The sequence below is a fragment of the Podarcis liolepis genome (assembly GCF_965112155.1).
Source record: "Podarcis liolepis genome assembly, chromosome: 1".
In the NCBI taxonomy this organism is placed as follows: Eukaryota; Metazoa; Chordata; class Lepidosauria; order Squamata; family Lacertidae; genus Podarcis; species Podarcis liolepis.
In genome coordinates, this window is record NC_139554.1 from 70221110 (window position 1) to 70247062 (window position 25953).

Sequence of the window (25953 nt, forward strand, 5' to 3'; positions counted from 1 at the left end):
TTGCAGGTGGAATGCTCTCCTCTATGAATTCTGCCTGGCATGAACTTTGTTTTAGTTTCAGTGACAGTTTAAAATCTGGTTATTTACTCAAGCTTCTGGTCATCATTCAGCTCACTCTTAATTTGTAATAACCATAACTTGCGTTTTAAGATTATTTATTGTTTTATTGTTTATCCACTTCTGATCTGTAGATAAGGGGACTTTTTATGTGTGCTTTAATTACAGTGGTACCTCAGGTTACATACGCTTCAGGTTACAGACTCCGCTAACCCAGAAATATTACCTCGTGTTAAGTACTTTGCTTCAGGATGTGAACAGAAATCGTGCTCCAGCGGCGTGGCGGCAGTGGGAGGCCCCATTAGCTAAAGTGGTGCTTCAGGTTAAGAACAGTTTCAGGTTAAGTACGGACCTCTGGAACGAATTAAGTACTTAACCTGAGGTACCACTGTATTGGTTTTCCCCTCCTAAAATCTTTGATAGAGGGTGGGATATAAATGTTTTCGTGAATAAATAAGCTTAGCTAGATGTTAATGCCCCCTCCCAGTTGAGGTTGCACGTAGACAAAATGTGTATGTTCTAGTCAGTGCTTCCTGGGCCCTTTTAATCAAGCATAGCTGTGTCTCGATGAAAATCAATAGCATCATAAAATGTGAGCATACTCCTATCTCATAATTAGCAGGAATGTTTTGCCTGCAATGGAGGAAACCAAAGTTTGGCTCCAAAGGTAGTTGGCAGATGGTGCGAAGGCTGTGGTTTCTAGTATCCTTAAATGCATTCTCCAGCAGAAAGAAAAACAGTGATTATCAAAAAGTCAATTGTCATTCTGTGTCTTTAGAAAAATTCCCATTAAAGATAAAGCCAATTTTAATTAGATTAAGTATCCAATTACTGTAATTACATTTTTTAAAAAATTCACATCATGAGGATGACCCTTTTAAAAAGGGTTACAAGAATAATTAGTGTATTCATATTAACCAAAATGTATTGGATAATATTTATACCCAGAAGGCAAAGTACATTACACATATTTCACCTTTGGGGAAACCTTGTAAATGTTTTGGCAGTAGTATGAATATTTATAGGCAGGAATGTGCTTTAGCAAGATTATGTGAGAAAGCATTTATATCCTCACAATTTTTTACCCAAGGGTAAAGTATACATAAAATGTAGTGGAGAGATTATGGATATGCAAAGTACAATTTAAGCAGGGACAGTTTTTATCCGTTTGTTTAATTAATTGGAGCAGACTATTTTCTTTCTTTCTGCGCCCAAATGACCCACAAATCCAAGGGTGGGTCCCTTTTTTATTCAGTAGTAACCAAGCAAACAAAACTGCCAAAGGGGCAGTAAAGATATAACATACAGGCTGGGCATTAATTAGACTGGGCTAGAAGCCACATGGCCTTAAGGCCTTCCATGGAACAGGAACCTGGTACTCCAGAGCTTGGCTTGAAGGGATGCTATGGGCCACAGCAGGCTGCTGTTATCGGCTGGGCTTCCCTGGGCCAACGGCCTTCTATCCCTGCAGAGTCAGGACATGCCACACAGCTGAGTGAATTGTGTACCCTGCCACCATGTATTATACCAGGAAGCAAAAACTATGCTGAACAACATAAAATGCAACTTAATCACAGCTGCTTTGTGAGCAAAGGTTATCCTCTTGTTGTTTATACACTGGCTCAGGGTGCATACACACTGATGCACACCAGCACCTAGAAGGTTTATCTCCAGGCGATGGGCTGACATTGTAACACAGCCTAGAATGGGAATGGCTAACCTTTGGCCCTCCAGATGCTGCTGGACTACAACTCCCATCATCCCCCAAGTACTGGCCATGCCGACTGTGGCCAATCGGAGTTGGAGTCCAATAACATTTCGAGTGTGCAGGGTTAGTGTATGTTGGCCTAGAACATGGCTGAGAGAGCCAGTGAGAGAGGAGAGTGAGACTTGCCCAGAGACATTCACAAGACACAGAAGAAGACTTCTCTAGAGCCCTCGCAGGTAAAGAACATGCACTGGAGAAGGAGCTCTGCTGGCCTCACCCTGGTATCTGCATCTCAGGCATGGTCATCAGAAGAGGAGCTCCCTTGCTTGAGCAACTCTTCACACAAAGGGGTTCCTCTTCAGATGCCTGAGTTCAGTGCATGGACCTAAGGGGCAGTGGTAGCATCTCACTTCTTCTACAACTGAGAGTAATGTGTGAATGCAGCTGGAGATACACTGACATATATTACAGGAGGAATTGGAGGTTCCTATACTTCCTCTAAGAAAATAAGCAGTGCAGATTTATTTCATGGGGAAGAGCAATGGGTTGGAAGAGCTTTTCTGTGAATCTGCCATAGAAATGCAGACACAAGAGAATGATTTTTTAAAAAATGTGAAGATCCCACTTATGAGTTGGCACACGATTCTTAAGTCTGGTTCTGGAAACTACATGCAAATTGGGACTATTCTTGCTAAGCAGGAGATTTGCATAGTCATGGCCCTGCCTCACAGGTTCAAGTTGAATATATAGGACAAGCCTTCATGGCTGGGAAGAAAGGGTAAGATCCAGACCTAGACTGCAGTCCTAACCCTACTTACCTCAGAGTAAGTCGGGTTACTTACCTGAGTGTCATCCTGACCTGAGTTCATTTTGACACACCCCTTCTCTGGCACAGTATATGTCCATAGTTAGTGTGGGTATGGAAAAGCCAACAAAATCTAATTTCAGGTAAGAAATAGTTTTGATGAATTGAATGCACTATAAGAAAATGTGTCCAGAGGGGGGGGGGCTGTGACTTGCTGTTCTTCAGTTTTACTCCTCATTGGTACGGTATCTCAAAGTTTAATATGTGTTGTCTTATCCCGGTTTGGGAATATTTGGCAATGTTGCTAAACTACAACTCCCATCATTCCTGACTACACCCCATACTTGCTAGGGCTGATGGGAGCTGCAGTTCACCAATATCTGGAGGGCAAAAATTCCCCCACGTCTGGTCTTATCCAAAATACATATATATGAACATTAAGGGCCAAGCTACAAGCTATGTTAAATGTGTTCATTTGTAGAATTGTGGTTGTTCCCATCCCCAGCAGAGATGTTGCCCAGCCATGGATTTTGAAAGGATATGTGCTACTCTTTTTATGTGTGGAATTATACCCGTGCCTCATTCACCAGCCAGCGGTGCTGCTGTCCTTTTATTTTCAAAGACAGCACTTCTGTAACTGCTGCACGGCAAGGCCAAACCCAGGCTTTGTAGGATTGTTTGCCAACATCCTCCTCCCGCTACAGCAGACCTAATATCAACCACTAAGGCATCCAGATAGAGAGAGCACAGACAAGAGAGCAGAGATGGCCCTTTTCAGCACTGTTACCACTCACTCCAGCCAGTGGCGGAGCTCTTTCCTAGGTGGTGCGGCAGCCAGGAGTGCTCTTTCTCAAAAGGGGTGCATCTTTCTGCTACACAGGAAAAGAGTGAGCAGAAGCAGCTTTGTGCAGCCGCCACCACCTCCCCTTGCTACCTCACATTTATATACCGCTCTCATAATATTCTTTATCTCTCGGGTGGTTTGCAATGCAAATTAAAAATTAAAAACTATGCAATTCAATAAAACAATTAAAACTAATTCTGTTTTCAGTGTGGCCAGCCATAGAAGAGTGAAATGCAAGAATTTCTAAACTAATTTTGTCAGCATGCTTAAGATATTTAGCTTCACCCTTAAGAGTTCAAGAGTTTAGTTCTAGGTGACCATTTTAGAATGGACTTCTAAAGGTAGATGTTCAAGGAAAAGTCAGTTAAAAGGCCAAAGCTGATTTCTAGACAGATTTCCATATGTACCGAGATAAACAGGAATTGGAATACCAAATGTCAAGGAGAAGCCTGCAAGCAGGATATGGGTGCTACAGGGCTCTCTGCAGCAAATTGCATTCACAAAGGCATACTGCATCCAGCAGTAGAAGCAGAATATAGCCATCATTGGGGGGGGGGGCTATTAGGTTGTTGTTTTTATTTTTATGCATTTTGTGGCTTTATATCTTGATTTTATTCTGTGAACTGCCCTGAGACCCCTGGGTATGGGGTAAGGTTACCAGTCGTCCCTGTTTCTCAGGGACAGTCCCCAGATTTACAAATCAGTCCCCTCACAAAATCCATCTATTTAGTAGGAAGTTGAAAAGTGTCCCAGGATTCATTGGGGAAAACCTAGTAACCTTAGTATGGGGCGGTATATAAATTCAATAAATACATAAAATAAATCACAGCCACCAGCCACTGATACCTTTGTCCTCCTGCACAGACTACTTGCAACACAAGTCATCTACCCACGCATTCATTTAATAAGATCTATATATGTACCACTTAGAATTACAGAGTTGCAAGGGATCCCAAGGATCATTCGGTCCAATGCAGGAATACACAGCTGTCCCAGGGCCGGATTGAGGTGTGACGAGGCCCTAAGCTACTGAAGGTAATGGGGCGCTTTAGATATCCAGCTGTCCTTTGTCAACAACAAATTGTCACTGTTTTTTGTGTTGAATATATGCTATATGGTAATTTATGGCCCTAATAGGTATCTAAAGCCATTTGCACATAACAAAATACGTCGTTTATCAAAGCAATTGTTGAACTGAAATACAATTAAGAAGAAGTCTATTAATAGTGAAATATGGGGGGAGGGCAAGAGAGTGGGGCTCCAAGCTATAGTTGTTTAGCTTATACGTAAACCCGGCACTGGCTGTCCCATACAGGGGTCGAAGCTGCAGCAACCTTGGTGTTATCCGCACCGAGCTCTTACCAACTGAGCTATCCAGGCTGATTGTAAAAAATAAAATAAAAAAGCAAAAAGCAAACCTCAAAAAGTTCGCAAGAGATGGAAAACAGTTTTTTTAAAAAAGATCAACAAGAAGAACTGAACATTTCAAAGCATTCAAAAAATTAACAAGGATAAAGTGAAATCAGATTAAAACATGCCTCCCTTAAATTCTGAAGTAAAATATGCAAGGCAGCAAGCGGCAGAGGCTGCTGCTCTTCTTCGCCCTTCGCCTTCCCTCCAAGTGTGGGCAGCCTGGCGTCCGCCGGCGCCTTCGGGAGAAGTGCGCATGTCCGCCACAGCCCTTCTCTTTCTCCTGCCCCCCCCCCCCAAAACCCCGGAAAACATTCCCAACGGCTTAGGGAAGCGAGCGAGGATGTGACGTCGTGCGGGAAAGGACGCCGACGTTCCGCTCCGGGCCACGACGGGCGGGCGGGCGCGCGCTTCTGCCCAGCCATGGCGTACTCAACGTTCCGCAAGGTGGCCCTGGCCTCTTGCTTGGTGCTGTGCGTGTCGCTGCTGCTGCCCAAGGTCTTCCTTTCGCGGGGCTGGAGGCAGCCGGAGCCCAGCGCTGCGCCGCCTACTCTGGTCGCCACGCCCGAGGGTAAGAGGCCGGCCCGAAGGCCCCGACCGCCCCCGAACCCCTTCCGCAACCTCGTGCGTCAAGGGCTGCCGGACTGAGTCATGTGCATGTCAGGGTCACATCTGCACCCCCCACGTAGCAGCTCCTGGAAACACAAATGGGGAGGGGTTTTTTTATATATATTGGGTGGGATTGCTTTCTCGATATTAGATTACATACAAATGCACCCAACCCCTTTTGCACGTGGTTTTCTTCTTTCTTGCACGTGATTTTTTTCTTTCCCCTGCTCTTTCCGCACAGGAATTTTGGAAAGCGGGGTGGCTGGAAGCTCAGCATACATGTAGCGGGAAGGTGATCCTTGCTCATTTAATTAGATCGGTCTTATTTGGGATGAAATGGACCATTCACTGAAGAAAGTAAATCGCAGTTCTAACTGCCTTGCCCTCGTTCCTTCTCACAACTAAGCTGTTGGGAAGTTCTGTCCGATGTGCTGAAACTGTTTAGGAAGCTGGGTGAATGGGCATTCCAAGGGGTAAATGCGATCAGAGCAGACAAACGGAAGTGCTTCTTCACACAGTGCGTGGTTAAATTACGGATTTTGCTGCTACAAAATGTAGTGATGGTCTTCGAAAGGGGTTTAATACAAATTAATGGAGGACCATTTGTGCAATACCTCCAATGTGCAACTGTATCAGTTGCTAAGGAACACAAGTAAGGAGTGTGCTGTTGCACCCATGTCCTGTTTGAAGGCATTCCAGAGGCATTTGGTTGCCAGGGTGAGAACAAGATCCTGGACTGGATGGGCCTTTGGTCTGATCCAGCGGAGCAATGAAGCTATTACTGCAGCTGCCCCTTGAGTCTAGGACTGAATAAAAAAAGTGTGTGTGAGAGAGAAAGACTTCACCTTTTGACTAGCAGGTATCTTGACTGAAGGAGGTTCAGGTGAGACATTATTGTATTCAGTGTTAGGAAATGTGCAGTTATTTATATCTCCAGGTTTAGCTGTGGCTAACAAAGTTAAGATTACAACCTTACCTTACCTGGCCTTTACCATTGAATTCACAGAATCTTTCTTCCAAGATGACGTGCATTTTAAATTTTGTTCGTTTTTAAGCCATCCCTTGGAAGCATCAGTTTGCCAGCATCTTGTAGTCATCACATTGTTTTTGTTTTTATAAACTTCAAAATTCCATGTCCACCAATTGTTTTGATGTTTGTTACATTGCTTTGGATATTTTATATGAAATAAAATATGATTTAAACCGTCTGTATCATTTTTTCCTGCTTTCTGCCATTTCTTTTTTTAAAAAAAAATTCTGCCAGCCTTTGTGGCAGAAGTGGTCACCATTTGCATTATTTTTAAAGTGTCTTTCCTAATGGATATCTGTGATTGTACATGATGACCAAGGATTTCTCATGTACAGAAAAAATCTGCACTAGCACTGCAGTATTTCTGCAACTTCTTGCCTTCCTTAATGTGTAGTTGATCTTACTTCTGAAGGCATAACTGTACATTTGGGGTGGTAAGAGCTTACAGTCCTACCCTTATTCATTCTCACATCATTACTTACCACCCATGTCACCTTTTAAAGTTGCACTTTTATTACAGAGCTGCAGACAATGAATTGTAGAAGTAGCATTTCAGGTGTGTTTAAATTGAATTGCCAGAAAAGGAGTATCCCATCTCAGCTGTGTTACCTTGCTCTCTAAACCACTCATTGAGTACTTTTAAATTGCTGCAGCAACTGCAAAGCATTTACCGAGTTGGATTTGTTGCCACTTAGTCGCAAGTCTCGCTGTGGCAGGAATCAAGCCTCTCGGTCTTTCTGGAATTCAAAGGGGGTATTGGCGTGGCCATATCCCATGAAGCTTGGTGCAGATGCTCATTTTTAAACTGCAGGATTTTTGTTACAAATTATGCTGTTTGTAACACTCTCCTTTTATCCAGCTAAAGCAGTGGTTTTCAACCAGTGTGCCGTGGCACCCTGGAGTGTCTTGAATGATGGTCAGCGGTGCCACGGGCAACACTGGCCTCTGTCCCTCTTTCCTTCCCTCCTTTGATGCCCTCTTGCATCTCTGCCTCTCAAAGACCTGTGCGGCTGTTTATTGCAACAACTCCGGCCACAAGCTCCACAGGTGAATGGTGCCTCTGGGGCTGGCCAGGGGGTGCTGGTTGCCCAGAGCTGAGGTGGCCTCCGAGTAAGCAAGCAAGTGGGTGACGGAGCCCAGCCAGCCAGTTCGCCAGCCCTTGCTATTGGGAATGGACAGACAAGTGGGAGATCGGGCAGGCAGACAGGTGCTATGCTGGCCTTTCTCGTACTTGCTATGTGCCTGGGAGCTTAGTGCCTGGAGCCAAAGGGGAGCCTTTCCACCATGCAGGCCCAGCGACTCCTGCTGCTGCCACTGCTACCTCCCAAGGTGAGTAAGATGGTGGCTGCACATTCACCATCAGGCTGCTAAGGCTGGGGGCATTTTTTCCCCAGGTCCCTATGGGTCGGTGTGAGGAGGCACCTCTCTTTGGGGTGGGGTGGGGGTGGCTCAGGGACCAAGAGCGGCTGTGGTGGCTGCCCAGAGGACTTCCAAGGAGATGAGAGGAGGCTGAGGGAACACTCCACAAGGGCTGGTGTTCAAAAAGAGGTATGGGGCTGCTTGCTCCTGCAGGCAAGGGGTGATTTAATTGGGCTTCTGAGGCTTGGAGCACGTTTCCCCACAGGGAAAGAATGTAGTTGGTCAATGGAGCTGTGGACTCAAAATGGTTCTTGAGCTAAAGCAATGAAGATAATGTTTTTAGCATTCTTGTTTCTGCTAAGTAAACAAGCCACTGTCGGGCTGAATATCTCACATGATAGTATAAAAGTCAATGGATGCAGAAAACCCTAAGCATAATAAAGTAAATCCCAGTTAGGAATAAAAGTATAGAATATGTATCCTGTTTCATGACCAAGCATGATATAGTGGCACAGGAAAAGGGAGCAGACTCATGCTGTGGTCTAAACCACTGAACTTCTTGGGCTTGCTGATCGGAAGGTCAGCGGTTCGAATCCCCGCAACGGGGTGAGCTCCTGTTGCTCTGTCCCAGCTTCTGTCAACCTAGCAGTTCAAAAGCACGCCAGTGCAAGTAAATAGGTATCAATGCGGCGGGAAGGTAAATGGAATTTCTGTGCACTCTGACTTCTGTCAGTGTTCTATTGTGCCAGAAGCAGTTTAGTCATGCTGGCCACATGACCTGGAAAGCTGCCTGTGGACAAATGCCAGCTCCCTCAGCCTGAAAGCTAGATGAGCGCTGCACCCCCATAGTTGCTTTTGACTGTACTTAACTGACCAGGGGTTCTTTACCTTTATCTTTTTTTGGGGGGGGGGGCAACAGGAACAGTAAATGCAGGGATTTTTTCCCCCAGCTGGAACTGGCTGAAACTCAGTTCTGACACCTCTGGTGGGCATGGAGGTGGGGAATGGGGTGGGTGTCGTCTAGCTAGAGCAGGCTGGGATGCTGGTCTTGTCTAGCTCCTTCCTCATGTAGTGGGTTAGTAACCCATCCAGTACAGCCACATGCAGCAACCGTTTGTGTACAACTGCAATTAAAATGTTTGCACATTCCCCTGTGTATCAGAGTATTGGTGCTGAATTATGTAGGGCCACAAAATAAATGGAAGGCCAAGTTGGGAGAACTTTTACTGATCAATCATGGAATCACTGAGCATGCAGTACTTTCATAAACCACCTTGAAGTCACAATGAACAGAACTTTACTGCTGGCTGATGGGGCAGAATCAGGAGGTTCTCCTGGCAAAAAGTGACTCCTGAGCTATGGCAGGCCAGGCTCTGTAGGGCCATGGTTTTGTTGCCAGGTGTATTCAGGAAAATGGGGGTGGGGTGGGGGTAGACTTAGATATCTACCAAGGAACTTATATGAACCTGTCTTGGAACTCCAATGTCTTGTAGAGGCATTTGGGAAATATTCTGTAGTGTATGCAACATCATGTGGACTAGAGCATTAGCCAGGCCTGTCAGGACCTCCCTGATCCCCAGTCGAACTGAAAGGTAAGGTTTAAAGCAGAGGGGAAACTATCCTGCAGCTACTCATTGCAGGGGGACACTGGTAGTGGTGAGTCAGCTGTCTTAACATGCTCATTTGACATTCCTGGATTTTGATAAAAGCTCAATAAGCTTCTGAGGATCCCCAAGATTTCCCTAAATTGTAGTTCATCAGTGGTTAAGGAATTAAGTATATACACTGTAGTGCCTTAAATGCCAGGTGACTTTTCTGCAGCCCCCATACAGTTTTGAATTACAGTGTGTCAAAATCTGCATAAAATAGAATATAAACTGGTGTGGTTCATTTTGGCAAGGTATGCATGTCAACTTAGCTGGCAGTGTTCCATCTTGGCAAACTGCTTGGTGCCATAGCAACCTCCCATCATTTTGTGATTACGGTAATCTCTTTTAGCTTGAGGTCACATTCACCCTCCAGGAGCGGCATACAAGTGGTGAAGTTTGCCCAAAGTGGGTGTGACCACCACACACTGTCAGAGACACACAGCTCCCCCTCCTTAGTTGATTTGTGGAGATCAGTTGAGAAAGGGGCTATTGCTCCCCCTCCACCCGTCAAATGAGAATTTGCATCCCCATAAAGACATTGGGCTCTGCTATCCTGTCCCCACCCCGGACTGTGAACAACTTTTTCTTTTTGCCGCTGCCACCAAAATTTGATGGGTTCCTGAGGCAGGCCTAAGAAGCTGGATTAGTTCCTCAAACTGGTTGTTTAGGTGTTCCTGCTTTGTGCCTTTCAACATACTGTGGTACATATGCTTCAGGTTACATACGCTTCAGGTTACAGACTCCGCTAAGCCAGAAATACTACCTCGGGTTAAGAACTTTGCCTCAGGATGAGAACAGAAATCGTGCTCCGGCAGCATGGCGGCAGCAGGAGGCTCCATTAGCTAAAGTGGTGCTTCAGGTTAAGAACAGTTTCAGGTTAAGAACCGACCTCTGGAATGAATTAAGTACTTAACCCAAGGTACCACTGTACATTGTTATCCAATGCTCATTCAATGGGATTCTTGACAGTAATTAATATGTCGATTACCATGTTAAAATTGCCATATGGTTTCTGATGATGGAGAATACTGATGTGATAGAAATGTCAATCAGTCATTGTTATATGTGCAATATTGTGTGAAAAAATATGGGTGTATGAACACCTTATTAAGGACTTCTCTATACAGCTGCAAATAGAAGGTTTTTAGTGTGCATTATAAAAATGTGATGCTAGATGGTGATGGCAAGCTATGGCATATTTGATACATATTTCAAATCATTTTTTAAAAAGGCATTTTCATAGCAATTTTTTATATGTGTCTAGATTCCACCTAAGATTCATATTCAGAGGATAGAACAGGACTTAAAACACAACACATCCCTTTAAGAATGGATCTTTTTAACCTTAATTTTCAGGAAAGACCAGTCAGTTTCCTCCAACAATGCATCCCCAGATGTCTCCAGAAACCAGACCACCCACTACCCATTTCCCAAGGTCTCATCTTGCGGAAGCAGTTGCAAAGGCCAAGGGTGGAGGTGGAGGCGGCGGTGGAGGTGGAGGAGGTGGCGGCGGCAGTGGAAGAGGTCTTGTGGGACAAGTCATCCCAATATATGGATTTGGGATCCTTTTATACATATTGTACATTCTTTTTAAGGTAAGAAATACCACTTCACCCTTGAAATTGCATCAGTAAGTTTCTTAACCCGTGAGTCATTGACCTATTTCACATGTCATGGTAAATCTAAGGGCTCTTTTGCTTCTCTCCACTAGTATTGGGATGAAACGAATACTTAGTTCATATGGTCACATGCCGGAGGAGAAGATCAAGAGCTTCTGTTTTGAAACTAACTGTATTTCCCTGTGATGATCAAACTTGTTAGTGGTTCTTTTGAAAACCAACCAAAAAACCCTCTACTTAGTGAACATAAACGAAAAGCAAACTGTGGTTTCTGATCCTGATAGATTCAGCAACTAGAGTTTGAACAAAATCGTAATTCCCCAAGTTAGGACTTCATAGGGAACTTTGGTTGATTTAAAATTGAAAGCGGAAGCTTTCAAACCTGGCATGCAAAGGGGGAGTGTGGCGGTAGAGTGAGCCATGGCTTGCCTCAACTCATTTTCATAACTTTGGTTTCCTTTTATGTTTTAGCTGAGGCTGTTAATGTCTTTCTAGAAACACCTATGTCTCTTCTGTCACAACAATAACCCTTTCCAATTAATAGCTTTCTTCTAAGGGGAAAACCACAACAGTTGAGCGGAAATGTCCTCCGTCGTCATCTGGAAACACAAACAGGAAAATCAGTAAGTAGCATTTCCCAGACTGAATTGAAATGGCATCCAAAATTGGCTCTCACTTGGAAAATAAATCTAGCAGCGTGATAGATGAGGCACTGTGATTATTATTACTACTAGTAGTAGTGAGTGATAGTCAATGTTTGTCACACTGAGTAAACCCATTGAAATCAGTGGGATGAAATCCAAGGGGAGAAATTGGATATCACCCATTGAGTTTGTTACTTTCAACACAGTCGAATTCTGTGCGTATGCAGAAATAAATCCCACTCTTGTTAAATTGAGCTTATCCCACATAAACTATGCATAGAGTCGCAGCCTTGATCTCCTTCTTCTCAACAAAAATAATTGTTAGCTTTCCTCTTATTCTGAACATCCCTTATGTCATTAGACTGTGTGGTTTTCTATGTCGTAGCCTTTCCTGTCTCCAGGCATTTACAATCAGCCAGTCGCTCTGCATGTAGCTGCTTATGAGCAATTGGGTGCATTATATATGCTTCTCCTAGCCTTAGGGAAATTTCCCTTTTCCTTTCATTCTGCCTGGGAAGAATAAAAAGATTATTTTCATTAGTTCTGTTTACCGGTAAAGCCCTCTTAGTCGCCTCTCATGGTTCTCTCGGAACAAGTTCCATTTTGTTTGCTGCACATTCAGAACAAATACATGCTGATTGAATGGAGTGAATTGTCAGAGCTGCCGCTGATGCCTTTTGGGACCACATTTATTTTGCAGCTGACTATGAGCTTGCCCAACTTCAAGATAAGCTGAGAGAGACTGAAGAAGCCATGGAGAAATTAATCAATAGAGTGGGACCCAACTGTGAAAGGTATGTGGCAGTGACTCTTGTTCCGGCAGATTAAAAAGGGCGGGTTCTTTTTGTATTTCTCTGTTCCCGATAAAGCAAATTAGAACATTGCAAATAAAAATATGCTGTTAAATAAAAAACTGCATCTCTTAAACATCTTATAATTTGGAGGTACTTTTACTCAACTCTTCCCTCTTCTAGTTCTATGTTAAACTAAATTCAGCATTTTGAGTTAAACTAAAAGAAATATGGATGCACGTGATTTCTGGTGTGGTGTTTCACCAGCTCTGTAGCATCATAAATCCATTAAACACAGAGAGTGATACTCCTGTGTAGACCCATTTAAAACAATGGCTCTCCAAGTCCATTCATTTCAATGGGCCTAATCTGAATATGATTTAGTTGGATGTCACCCAGAGTTTGTAAAGAGATGACATCAACTCTGTTACAATGTTCTGCATAAATGGATTGATGCCTTCTTAACCTCTATAAATTCCATTATGGAATTTCAGAAGGAATGCCAATACTTATAATTTCCGGCAGTATTCCATTTGTTCACAGTAGATGGGAAATAAAAAAGAGGGTGGCTTGATGGGTTGAGTAAGAAAAGAAAAAATATCCCAGTTCAGGCAATAAATAGGCACTTTTGTATGGTCTATAATTAAGTTATTTGTCTGAGTACTGTTTGTTTGAACTATCCTTACTACCTACTAGATTAAGAATATTTATAAATACAGAACTAAAGATACTCGCTCTTCCCAGTCTTTGCCATGCTGATGAGAATGGCCTATTCGCTACCCTTCACTACAGATCATATTAATCTGTAGCCTATCTTCCAGCTGCCTGCTCATCCGATGCACAGATCGCAAGGCTCTTTTCCTTATGCTTGGCATCCAAAAGCATAGGTGCGTATTTATCCCAAAATAAGTCCCACTGAATTCAGCAGGCCTTGCTTTCAAGTAAGTGTGTTTAGTATTGCCGCCTAAAGCTAAGTCTCCAATCAGTCTGACACAAGAGACTGACCAAGAGGAAGGATGTAGCTCAGTGGAAGAGCATCTGCTTGGCTTGCAGAAGGTCACAGGTTCAGTCCCCAGCGTGTCTGGGTGAGCGATTGCAGTGTGAAAGTCTGGAGAGACCTGCTGCCATCGGTGTAGACAAAACTGAAGGTAGATGGACCAATGGTCATAAAAACATTATGCTCCTGGTCTGATTCAGCATAAGACATCTTCCTGTTTTTTAGAATGGAACGGCGGTCCATAAGCACACATGCAGACAGTTTCCTCTACTATTTGATTCTTCATAGATAAGGTTGCTGAAGTTATTTGGAAAATTCAGCTAAAACTGGAGTTCTGATTGAAATGGTACCGGTAAAACATTTCAGATGGCTTCTGTGTGGCATACAGTGAACAGAACACATGAAGGCAAATTGTGAGCCACGCTGTGCTGCGTTTGCCTCTTGCCAGTGTCGGATGCCCTAGTTAGGAGCCAGGTCACTGATAGAGAAATCATCACAGTAATGAAGTCTGGGATTAGAGTTGCCATTGGCCCTTAAACGTCACTCAAAGCAAAGCAGATTTTTGAAGGAATGTTGCTCAGGAGCCAAAATAATTCATAGAATCATAGAATCATAGAATCCTAGAGTTGGAAGAGACCACAAGGGCCATCGAGTCCAACCCCCTGCCAAGCAGGAAACACCATCAGAGCACTCCTGACATATGGTTGTCAAGCCTCTGCTTAAAGACCTCTAAAGAAGGAGACTCCACCACACTCCTTGGCAGCAAATTCCACTGTCAAACAGCTCTTACTGTCAGGAAGTTCTTCCTAATGGTCTTCTGATAAGACCATCAGTGTTTCTCTAGGCAAAGCAGTTCTGCAGATTCCTAAACAATCCAGCTTCGTAAGATTCGCCCTTAGGCCAGAGCCACGACACTGTGTATCTTCCCTTTTATTTAGAGGCATCTTACTTTGCTAGTCTTGCTGCTTTCTAATGACATGATATGAAAAGGCCTCGTCACAATATCTTGCTATTCTTGTGAGGTAAAGTCTCTCTCATTAGGCAACCCAGTACCCGTAGCAAAGACAAAGTGGCTTTGATTTTTTTTCTGCCTGTCTGGAGGTGACAGTCTTTCAAAAGGCACATGTTAGTTTGATAAACGTCAGGGTTGGCAGAGGAGACACTATCCTGAAAGCAGAAGAAATTCAATAGGGGTTCAATTCCTGCTTAGGTAGGTTTACTTGGAGAAAAGTAGGTGGAGAAGGGAGGAGACCCGCAAAAGCTATGACAAATGGAAAAGGAAATATATTTCCTAGAGACTGATGCGCCTCATTTAGGGTCGTGTTCATTCTAAAAAATAATGAGAGAAAATCCCTACTGGTTAAAAGGACCAGAGGCCTTATGTGCAATTGTTTCAACCAAGTTGCTACTGTACTATTCTTTTTACTGTTTTAAAGATGAGACCTAGAAAACTCAGGGTGCTTCCAAACTACTGCTAATTTTTTTGATGATTTCAGTGATATACTGGCAAATTTAGGTTTCAGACAGTTAAAGTCGATCGGGCACTCTTGTGCAACAAACCTGCTCTCCCTCCAGGCCCATTTTGCTGTAAGGAAATAATAATAATAATAATAATAATAATAATAATAATAATAATAATAATAATAATAATAATAAATAATTTATTTGCCCTTCATCCGAAGAACTCAGGGAGGTTCACAAGATAAAATTAAAGAGATAGCACAAAATGAATAGATAAAACAAAACAGAACAATAACCCCCTTCTTGCAATCACATTAAAAAGGCCATAGAACATTACACAGCCAGAGGCCTGGTTGAAGAGAAAATGCATTGGAAAGTGTGGAGTAACAATTGCTTGTTGCATTGTCACAGAACCCGCGAGCAATCAAATAGGAATGGATGCTCCATAGAGAGCCAATGTTGTCTCGCCTCCCTGCAAATTTTGTGCAAACCAGTTGGGATGATTGCTCCATAAACCGGTCATCTGGAAGCGATCTCTCAACAGATACAGAAGAACCATTGGGTTGCAGAGTCCAGCTCACTTTGATGCATGTGTTTTATTTATTTGGTTAGAATGCCGGTTGGGAGCTGACAGGAGCAGTCGTCTAAAATACCTGGAGGGCACCAGGTAGATAAAGGCTTCCACAAGCAATAGGTTGGATCTTTACAAATTTGTAAGATCAGAACCAGGCATGCTTCCCCCGCCCCTCCATAGCTGTCTGACGGTCCCTTTTCTTAGCTTAGGAGAAAAAATATAAGTAATTTGAATGCTTTCCTCTTCTGTGATATTTAATCAGCATGGGATAAAATGATGATAAAAATTATGAGCCACTTGATCTTTCTCAAATAGATGAAAATAACACAAAAGGTCACTGTTTCCATCTATTTCCTAGTCACTAATACTGTTCATCTATTATATATATAAAGCTCTCTGTGTTATTATTGCGCAGTGGCAAGAATTTATTTTACTGTGAGCAATCAAACAAATCGCCAAACGGTATTTTGATGGTCTTAGGGCATGGTTTGGAGGCACACAAGGCCCCCAACTTGCTGAAGCTAAGCAGGACTGGGAACCACATGTATGAGTTGGGTTCCATGGTGGAAGAAAGGCGGGATATAAATAAAATAAAATAAATTTTAAAAGAGAGAAATAGTGATTCAGACAAAGATTTAATCAGTTACTTCATTTTTCTTCCTTTCTCCTTTTTTCCAGTTTATTTGGTTTTTTTTAAAAAAGAAAGTTTTTTAGGTTTTATACATTTCACTAATTTTACAACCATTTTAATATTTCAAAACTTTACTTCCTTCCCCCTCTTTCTGCGGTTCCTTAAATTTATTTTTAATATCTTCTGCATATCCAAATTAACTTAATTTGCTCATTAATTCATCTACTTTAAATATATACTCTTATAAAACTGAAGGTTTACACTTTATCTGTAAATATTCAATAAACCATTTCCATTCTTTTATTAAAACATTTGTTATCGTGATTTCTTATTCTTCCGGTAAGTTTTGCCATCTCTGCATATTCCAAAAGTTTTTGTATCCATTCTTCCTTCACTGGGACTTCTGCTTCTCTCCATTTTTGGGCAAGTAACATTCTTGCCACTGTAGTAGCATACATAAATACGTTTCTATACAGTTTAGGTAGTTCTGTCCCTATAATTCCCCAAAGAAATCAGTTACTTCAGGTCAACATGTGAAATGTAGCCACCTGCTTTCTTGGTACCTTTCCTTCCACAGCTCCCTTGCATCTGTACCCTTTCATTTCGCCCACAAAAGCTGTGATGTTAGTTGGCATTCCACAACTGTGCCTGAAGGTGGATTGATTTAAATTATTGATTTACAAATTATGTGAATCAGCCAGGAAAAAATGCCATTTTAGATCACTGATACTATATCATTGATGCTACTTCATTTATTTTCTAAACAATGGTGTGAATCATTAACTTCCAAGAAAGTAGCATATTATTTACACTGTTTCAACTAGGTCTTTCATCTCCTTGTATGCTGTCCTCTATAAAAAAAACCAATACAGTCATACCTCGGGTTGAATGTGCTTCGGGATGAATGTGTTCAAGTTGCGCTCCTTGGCAGACGCTCAAAATGATGTCACATGCATGTGCAGAAGCAGCGAAAAGCGACGCATGCGTGCGCAGACGTGCCATTGCTGGTTACGTTTGCTTCTAGATGCGAACGGGGCTCCGGAACGGATCCCGTTTGCATCTAGAGGTACCATTGTAGAGTGAATTACTTTAAAATAGGGCCTTTTATGATCCCCCATGGCAGTTGGTGAGGTTAAGTATGGGACCATATAGCAGTCTTTTTCATTTGACATTGGGACATCTTAATTGGCTTGAACATTGCTTTTTTCATGCTTGTTCACTAGGACAGAGAACCATTCCTCTAAAACTCACTCAGATATTGCCAGTCATGTGCAATAGTAGGTTTGAGCTGTTGTCGTGGGTATTTTTTAAAATGCCTGTTCCATGTTGCTGTGTAGTCGTGTCTGACTCTTCGTGACCTCATGGACCAGAGCACGCCAGGCACTTCTGTCTTCCACTGCCTCCCACAGTTTGGTCAAACTCATGTTGGTAGCTTCAAGAACACTATCCAACCATCTCGTCCTCTGTCGTCCCCTTCTCCTTGTGCCCTCCATCTTTCCCAACATCAGGGTCTTTTCCAGGGAGTCTTCTCTTCTCATAAGGTGGCCAAAGTATTGGAGCCTCAGCTTCACGATCTTCCAGTGAGCACTCAGGGCTGATTTCCTTCAGAATGGAGAGGTTTGATCTTCTTGGAGTCCATGGGACTCTCAAGAGTCTCCTCCAGCACCATAATTCAAAAGCATCCATTCTGTTCCATAGTCGGCCCCAAAACGTCACGACCGATCAAGAGAAAAGGCTACTTCAGCAGCTCCGAGAAATTACGAAGGTCATGAAAGAAGGCAAACTCATAGATGGAATCTCCCCAGAGAAAGAAGCTGAAGAGGCTCCGTATATGCAGGACTGGGAAGGTAAGGAAGACCTTTCTATTTATATGAAGGAAGCATGAGTGTGCTGCTGTTTGTTTCTGCTTTTCCTTTAAAAGAAAAGCTTATCACAGGAAGCCATTCAGTATTCAAAGGCATCTGAACACCTGGCTCTCTTAACAAGAGAGAATCCATTGATTGCTTAAGCATCTCAGACTAGCCAGCTGTAGTTTGTTGTTCATGAGGGCTTATAGCACTATGCTACAAAGCTACAAAGCTGAGGGACAGGAGGGCTCCTTGGGCTATCTAGGGATGGGGGGAGAAACTTTATTCCTTTTGTATTTAAAGGCAAACCTACCTGATTTGCCCTTACCAAAACAATACACAAACTGTAACATCACTTCCTTTGACATCCACACTTCTCTGAATTTTGCAATGCAGTTCTCTAGACCAGTGTTTCCCAACCGGTGTTCCGCGGCACACTAGTGTGCCGTGGGATGTTGCCTGGTGTGCTGTGGGAGGGAGGCGGGCGAGTCGGGTGGCGAGACGCGGGGCGGCGGCGAGGAGGATCCGCGTCGAGCCGGGGGCGGCTCCGCGGTGGTTGTGCCGAGGTTTCTCTCTCCATTCTCCCCTCACACACACACACACACACACAGGAAATAACACAGGATCAGCTGACAGGACCCGGCCAATGGGGCGGCGGCGGGGCAGCGCGCGCAAAAGGGAGGAGCGTGAGACAGCGGACGAGGAGGAGGCCGGCATGTGCAGGCAGCAGCAGCAACAACAGCAGCAGCAACTCCCGGCGACGGCTCCTCAAGCCCCGGGCAACCCTACTCCCTCACCAGCCTCGGCCGGCCTCCTGCTCGACCCGCCGCCGCCTCCCCCGCCGCCGCCGGCCACCTCGGCCCCGCCGCCACCCCCTCCTCTGCCCGCTATCGCCGCCACCACCACAACAGCCGCCGCCGCCTCAGCTGGGCCCATGCCTGCCGGGAGCGGCGGCGGCAGCAGCAGCGCCCCGGCGCCCTTCCCTCACGGCGGCGACCCGGCCCTGAACGAGCACGAGAAGGAGCTCAAGTGGCGCCTCAAGCGGCTCTACCCGGCCGTGGACGAGCAGGATACGCCGCTGCCGCGCTCCTGGAGCCCGAAGGACAAATTCAGCTACATCGGCCTCTCGCAGAACAACCTGCGCGTCCACTACAAAGGTAGAGGGACGGAGGGAGGGCGAGGCCGAGGCCACCGCCATCCCCAGGCCCCCTCCGCCTCTTCCTCCGAAAGGCAGGCTGAGAAACTCCCAGGGAAGCTCTGAACGTCTCCCCCGAAACCGTCGGGAGGCTTCGGTTGTTGCCTTTCTCCGCCGAGGTCGGTGGACCCCGAGCCTAGGCTTCCTTCCCGCACCCCGCTTTCCGAAGACCGCACACCAGTTGGGCCAGTACATATTCCCCTCCCATGACTGGAGCGGAATAGCCCTTTCTCTTCTTCCCCAACCCTTGTCGTTGGAGGAGTCCCTCAGTCCCTCGCTTTGCTGCCTCCTCCCCCCCCACCCCCAAAGCTTGGAGGTTCCCCGGCAAGGGGGAGGGAAAAAAATTGAAACTTACACTTGTGTCCCTCCCGGCGTGACGCTGCGCGCTGACGTCACGGGGCTGTAATGGTGGTGTGCCTCGAGATTTTTTTCATCAAACAAGTGTGCCTTTGCCCAAAAAAGGTTGGGAAACACTGCTCTAGACAAGTAAATGTGAACAAAAATGCATATGCTAGGTAGGGTGCCACTTACATAAAAATGCATATAGTGGTGAATATAACATACAGAAATGCATAATAGTGGGGAACTGCTTTGCAAAAACGTGTGTATCGGGCAAAATTCAATACAAGAAATGTACATGTTAGGATAATTTCAGACTCAAGTGCTGTTTTTTTTAATTAAAAAAACACACATACCGATGGGGAATTGTAGAGAACTGAATTTAAGACTGGGGAAATGAAAACTGAACGAAATCAAAATTGCCATTTTCACACATCCTGAGCTAACATCTGAGGCTGTTGTAGAGTAGCTCCCCCAGTCTACATAGGGAGGACTACTGTGCCCTGGGTTGGGCATCTTTAAAAAGAATCTTATTGCCACTCCAGTGTCTTTCTGCAGGATCAGTATCGTTCTTTTTATCTCTACCAGTCTGTGCTTCATTTAGTGGCTGCACAGGTGAAAGGCAGGTGGTTTCTACCATGGAGGTAGAAGCAGGTGGTTTTTGTGACCCACCAACTCTCTTGCAAGAATTGATCCAGGGGTTGAGAGAAACTGCTCAGTTTTGACCACTATTAATACCTGTTATGGTGAAGCACAGTTAATGGCAGGGAGAGGGGATTTGCTCTAGGAAGGCAGTGTGCAATCGAAGAACTAAATCCCAATTTGTTAATCCTGCTTAGCAAGGAGCCATTTGTATGTCTAGACCAGTCCCATATGGATGCAGGACAGATCTCATTCTAAAACACATAAGCAATTGATGACATTTCAGCGACTAGATGATCTCTTCTGGCTGCAACCACAAATCAAGCACACTGATTTGAAAGTGCCACTGAAATCAGTGTCACTTCCTACAGGAATTCAGGTGTTTGTATGGCTGAACAGATCCAGTGATACCATGAACAAAGTGCTTGGCATGATTGTTCCATCTAAGACGAGTTTATTTTATGTCCTAAGGTTATCCAGAGGAGACCTATCCTGTCTATGATAACTCTGATTGCGTCAAGCGCAGACAGGACACAATCCTTGTGGATTACCCTGACCCCAGCCAGCCTTCGGCTGAAGAGATAGCAGAGAGAATGGCGTTTGTGGACGATGAGGAGTGTTTATGTAGTGAAACCGTTTTGTCTGCTCTCGCCATAGTGAACAGTGACCCTGCAGCAGCCCACGAGACGGAGGGCCAGCACGCCACGCTCGGCGACCAGAGTGGCACTGGCCACGACCCTGAGAAGTGCTACTGCTGCCACTTCGAAGAGGACGACCCTGCTGTGATAGCGGAGAATGAGGGCTTCTACCCCGAAAACTGCGGTGAAATGGAAGATGCCGCAGCCCAGGAGGAGCTGTTGCTAGATTCCGACCTCGAAAATGCTGCGCCCCAAGAGCAGAACGAGGAAAATCCAGACGAAATGGGCATTCTGAGGAAGCGAAACACGAAGGGCATAGCGTTGCTGGGACACTGAGGATCAAGCGCGGAAGGCTATCTCTCCTTCTAGAAACTGGGGTAAACTGCTGCTTGCAAGACAAAGGCTTGTCTCCATTGTTGCGTACCCAGCTGCTGCATATCTTTTGCATTTGCTGCTTATTTGGATGGAAAATGAGTAGCCCCCCACTAGTTCATCAGCCTGGCCACTTCAGCATCAACTGCCTTGGAATCACAGAATCATAGTTGGAAGGGACTCTGAGGATCATCTAGTCCAACCCCCTGCAATCCAGGAATCTCAACCAAAGCAACCATTACAGATGGCCTCCAGCCTCTGCTTTAGAGCCTCCAAGAAGGAGAGTCCGCTGAGAGAGTCCATCCTACTGTTGAACAGCTCTCACCGCCAGAAAGTTCTTCGTCAGAATCTCCTTTCTAGTAACTTGAAGCCATTGGTTCGGGTCCTACCCTCCAGAGCAGGAGAAAACAAGCTTGCTCCTTCTTCCGTATGACAACCCCTTTAGCTATTTGAAGATGGCTATCATGCGTATCTCCTCTCATTCTCCTCTTATTCAAGCTAAGCATACCCGACTCTCTCAATTGTTCCTCAGAAGGCTTGGTTTCCAGTCCCTTGCTTGCCGTAGCCTCCCAAGGCGTCTAAATCAAGATAGCTTCCCATTGTGCCTTCTTTCAGCCTCTCCTCCTGTATAAAGTAATCCAGTAGGGAATTTTCCCACTGTACTTCTAACACGTTCACCAATGTTAACTATTCGTCAGGTTGAGGCAGCCTGTTTCAGACGCCGTTAAAAGGATAGCAGATAATCAGTTTTTATATTTGATTATCATATTTGATTTGCGTAAAGTAGTTGGCGTTTTGTTTTATTTTTTGCCTCTGTCTTGGGTGGTCTCTTGTTGCAGACCAAAATCCTTCATCCTCTTGTAATGAGGAAATCGTAAGGTGAAAGGGGTGTCTTAATGCCATTCCTTACGTGCAAGTGTTAGTTGATTTTCTTGGCTGATAAGCACAAGGAATTTCTGGGAAATTTAGGGGCAAATCTTAATACCACCCACTGCCTAGCAGGACTCAATGGAGATGGGGGGCCAGTGCTGCATTCGCAGTCCTGCTACCTATTGTGGCTAGGGTGGAAAGTGGGAGAGGCAAGCAGATGAGGCACTGATCTGGCATGATGCTTCTATCTGACAACCATGGTGCCAGCTCTGGTTCCAACTGATCCCAGGCTGGCTCAGCCCCTCTTTGCCCCTGGAATGCCCCATTGCAGAGCCTTCCACTGGCTGTTGCTGCTGGGGATTCCACCAGCGGCACTTCTGCTTGCCAAGATCTTTGGCAGACAGAAGGGTGATGTCTGTATTGATGGAGTGATGCTTGCAACCAAGTTGGCAGAGACAGGTGGGACGCTTACTTAAGTGATAGAGGTGGGTGGAGGGACGCTTCTGCCCAATCCAACCCTTCACCCCGCCTGGCGTGTGGGTGTGTGCCAAATTATCTCTTTTTTGTTGAATCAACAAAGAACAGGGTTTCTTTTTCTAGGTCACTTGTGGAATGAGCAATCCATTTCACCTCACCTGTGGCTCAAGATGGCAGCCCTTCCTGTGGCTCAAGGCTTACTTACCGCATGATTCCACATGAACTTCAAGGCTAACTTTTTCAAAATGCACTCACAGTTAAAGTGTGCAACCAAAACGCAAGGGCATGATTTTTGAAGGAGAGCAAAACAGATGACCAATATGTGTCGTGTGACAGATGAATTAACAGCATCTTCAGAAAACCTGCTTCACTTGCCCAATGAAATCGCAGAAAGAAAGGGATTTCCAGGGATGAAAGCAAAGAGATGAAGATGCCAAGTGGCATAACACTCCTTCTCTGAGGCCTAAAATTACATGAGTAGTTGTCTCCCTATTTTTCTTTTTCTACTAAAGGTTTTATAATTTCTTTTGATGTTGCAATTATTTATGAAAGCACTATTTATTTATTTATTTATTTATTTTATTGTGCAAGTATTTATATAGCACTGTATTGTTAAATATCCCAGCAATCGGAATACAATAAAACACAACTATAAGCTGTACAAAATAATCACTAAAATGACTGGTCAATCGATAACATTTTTTTAAAAACAGGAAAAAACCCTGTATATGCTTGTTGGCATACAGGGCTTGTTTTGTGGGCTCTTTTTCCTTACAAGAGTTTGGGTTTTGAAGAGATGCCGAAGGCACAAGAAGGGTCACTTTCTCCCATGACGGCTTTTCACAGCCCAATGCCATGCAGGTTTACTGAAAAGCAGCAGTGGCTTGAAGGAAGTGGGAAGGGGGCACAGTGCTGGCACTGCAGTCATTGGGATGAGGCAGGACAAGGTGGCGATGAGGCTGGGGAGCTCCACACACACTTCAGGGGCCATCGCCTCCAACCTGGTCATGATCACCCTGCTTCATCCCAGTGAGCTCACTACTGCCAAGATTAGGTCACTCCCTTGGCCTACTCGCTTGCAATGGACCACTGCTCAGCTCCAGGGTTTGCTCCCAGGAAATTGTGGTTAGTATTGCAGGCAATCGGGTGCAGTCCTGTGTATTGTCTGCTCAGGAGTAAGTGCCAGTGAACTGAGTGAGACTCAACTCCGAAGAAATGTGTATAGGATTGTGGCTTTAGAGTGGAATTCCGTGTTGTGCTGTTACAACCATCTGTGCAAGCACATCAGCTTATAAGAAGGAGCGATCTCTTCCTCCTTCCCCGTGAGCTGTCCTGGGGATTCTCACAAGAAGCCAGTTTCAGGGAGTGCAGGGGAAGGAAAGGGGAGAAGGTCCTGTTGTGCAAGTGAAAGTTCATTAGATGAATCCTGTCCCATGTATAGTAAGCAGACCGTCCATTGAAACATCATGCAGATGTAGCTATCCAGTAGATTGCTAGGAACTTCTCGAGAAAGTGACTCCATAGAGCCATTATGACTAATTCAAAGTGTGGTTGTATTGTAGGGTACATGAAGAATGTCCCAATAAAATGGGAGGGATGTAGGGAGGGTTAATTTTGGTTGGGTTTTCATTGCTGCCTACATATTCTGCAGCAGGAAAGATTGTATGTGTATGTTGTCTTACGTTTGTGGCTTCTGCTGCTAGAAAGCCTGCCTTTTGGCAACTGTCCTGCTTTAATAACTAGGGGCTGAAATGTCAGATATGCCTGGCCAGCAGAAATGCTTCTGTATTATAAGTTTATGTTCCAGGAATAAGGGACTTGGGTCATTCCAGTTCTCCAAGCCTTTAGCAAAGATCTGCTTTAGTGAAGTTGATAATCAGTTCAGCACCATTTCGTGGCCCATGATTACAGAAACCTGTTTTGAAAATAGTTTGCAGCACTAAGTGAATGGAAAATACCAGAGGAAATTTTGTAAGCATATTTCTCTTTTGCATCCATGTTTATTTTTACATTTGTTTATCTATCTTGAGTAAAATGAGGAACAACATTCCAGTATATATTTCTTGTGTGTATTATGTGTGTGTTCTCTGGAACAAGCAATGTGACTTTCAAAAAGAATGGCAGACAGTTACGTTTCCCATTTTAAGGCTGCGTGAGAAAAGACCATTCTGCTTACCGTGAATGGAATTTCTGGATTTCATAGAAACTGCTACCATAGAGAGGGCTATGCTCCCTTTCCAGCAGCCAATTGGCAACGTTGCAAGTTCAAAACAGGTAACTAGGAAATACATACTTGGCTCTACCCTGCCCTGAAGGGAATCAGTTTTTTTAATGACAAGTCCCAAAGTGGAGACAGCTACTAAAACTACATTACTATAGAACAATGAGTAAACTAACCGTTGCTTGAAACGGAGGCTCACTGGCAGAGGGAAGAACAGAATAACTTTACAGATGATAGGTAGAATTTGTCCTGGGTAGTTCAGAGGCAGCCAGATTAAGCCCAGGTGGGGCTGGTGGCAGTTTCTACAAGATCCAGAAATCCCATTCATAGTATGTAGACCGGTCTTCTCTCGAGATTTCCTGGTAGAAGCTGCCACCATAGAGACGTACCAGAGCTTATAGACCCTTCGAGGGTGGGATCAGTGTGTTGGTGCTACTGAGAACTGCAGCGTTCTCCTACCAAAGGCTGCCTCAGCCAAGGTGGATGGAGGGGTGCTCTACATGTTTTGTGTAGGGCAGCACTGATCCTGACCAGAGGAGTCAGGTTATGAGATGGGTATGCCAGTGAGATGCAACCTCTTAGCCATCAAACCAGGGTGGCTGGTGTGGCTTTCTTACCAAGAGAGAGTGGATGAAAGCAGATGGACAGAGAGAACATTTTATGACTAGATCTTCAGTGGTCTGTGGACATCCTGGAAAGAGCACTACCCCATCTTCGGTGGCAGTTACTACCAGAAGATCCAGAGAATGTGGTTCCACCTTTTCTTTCTGGATTTTGAACAGCCACCTTTCTTGCAGAAATTTCACAGTCGAATCCTTCCTTGGAATGCAGTCGTAGTGAAATTCAGCTAAGAAAATTTTCATATCTGTCCAATGCACAGATGTTCCATGGGCCAGGAAGGAGGAAGGGGAAAGCAGTTATGGTGAGAAGAGAGAGAAATCTTGGAGCCACATGGTAAATGAGTAAGGACCACGTATAAAAAAAGCATGTTTTTTTGGGGGGGGAAGCCACAATTCTTTGAAACAAATTCAAGTTTAATTTTTTTTCTGCACAAGTTTTCTGTATTGACATGTACTGTACTTTCTACAACAGACACAATGTAATTATGTGAAAATACCAAATTAGTTGTACACATACTGATAAATAAATACATTTGCTTCAGAA

At 44.5% G+C, this 25953-nt stretch overlaps 1 protein-coding gene across 4 annotated transcripts; it reads left to right on the forward strand.

The window, feature by feature from the left end:
- The first annotated feature begins 5143 nt into the window (after positions 1–5143).
- RIC3 (RIC3 acetylcholine receptor chaperone) lies at positions 5144–25953 on the forward strand. 4 transcript variants are annotated; one of them, XR_014519832.1, is made up of 7 exons: positions 5144–5395; positions 10828–11066; positions 11635–11713; positions 12435–12528; positions 17887–18035; positions 20683–24539; positions 25587–25953. XR_014519832.1 is itself a non-coding variant. In XM_083478559.1 (6 exons), the coding sequence occupies exons 1-6, from the start codon at positions 5248–5250 to the stop codon at positions 21183–21185; spliced, it is 1212 nt and encodes a 403-aa protein (XP_083334685.1). In that variant the 5' UTR covers positions 5144–5247; the 3' UTR covers positions 21186–25953. The 4 variants fall into 4 exon arrangements, 2 of the variants coding, with proteins under 2 accessions (XP_083334685.1, XP_083334686.1); XR_014519833.1 differs by having other exon boundaries at positions 5148–5395; positions 20869–24539; XM_083478559.1 differs by having other exon boundaries at positions 20683–25953.

What these genes read in the sequence shown, in the direction of transcription:
- RIC3 (XM_083478559.1), top strand. Translation starts at nt 5,248, where the DNA reads ATGGCGTACTCAACGTTCCGCAAGGTGGCCCTGGCCTCTTGCTTGGTG. An exon ending in AAACACAAACAGGAAAATCA is followed by an intron (nt 11,714 to 12,434) that starts GTAAGTAGCATT and finishes TTTATTTTGCAG; the next exon opens with CTGACTATGAGCTTGCCCAA. An exon ending in GTGGGACCCAACTGTGAAAG is followed by an intron (nt 12,529 to 17,886) that starts GTATGTGGCAGT and finishes TCTGTTCCATAG; the next exon opens with TCGGCCCCAAAACGTCACGA.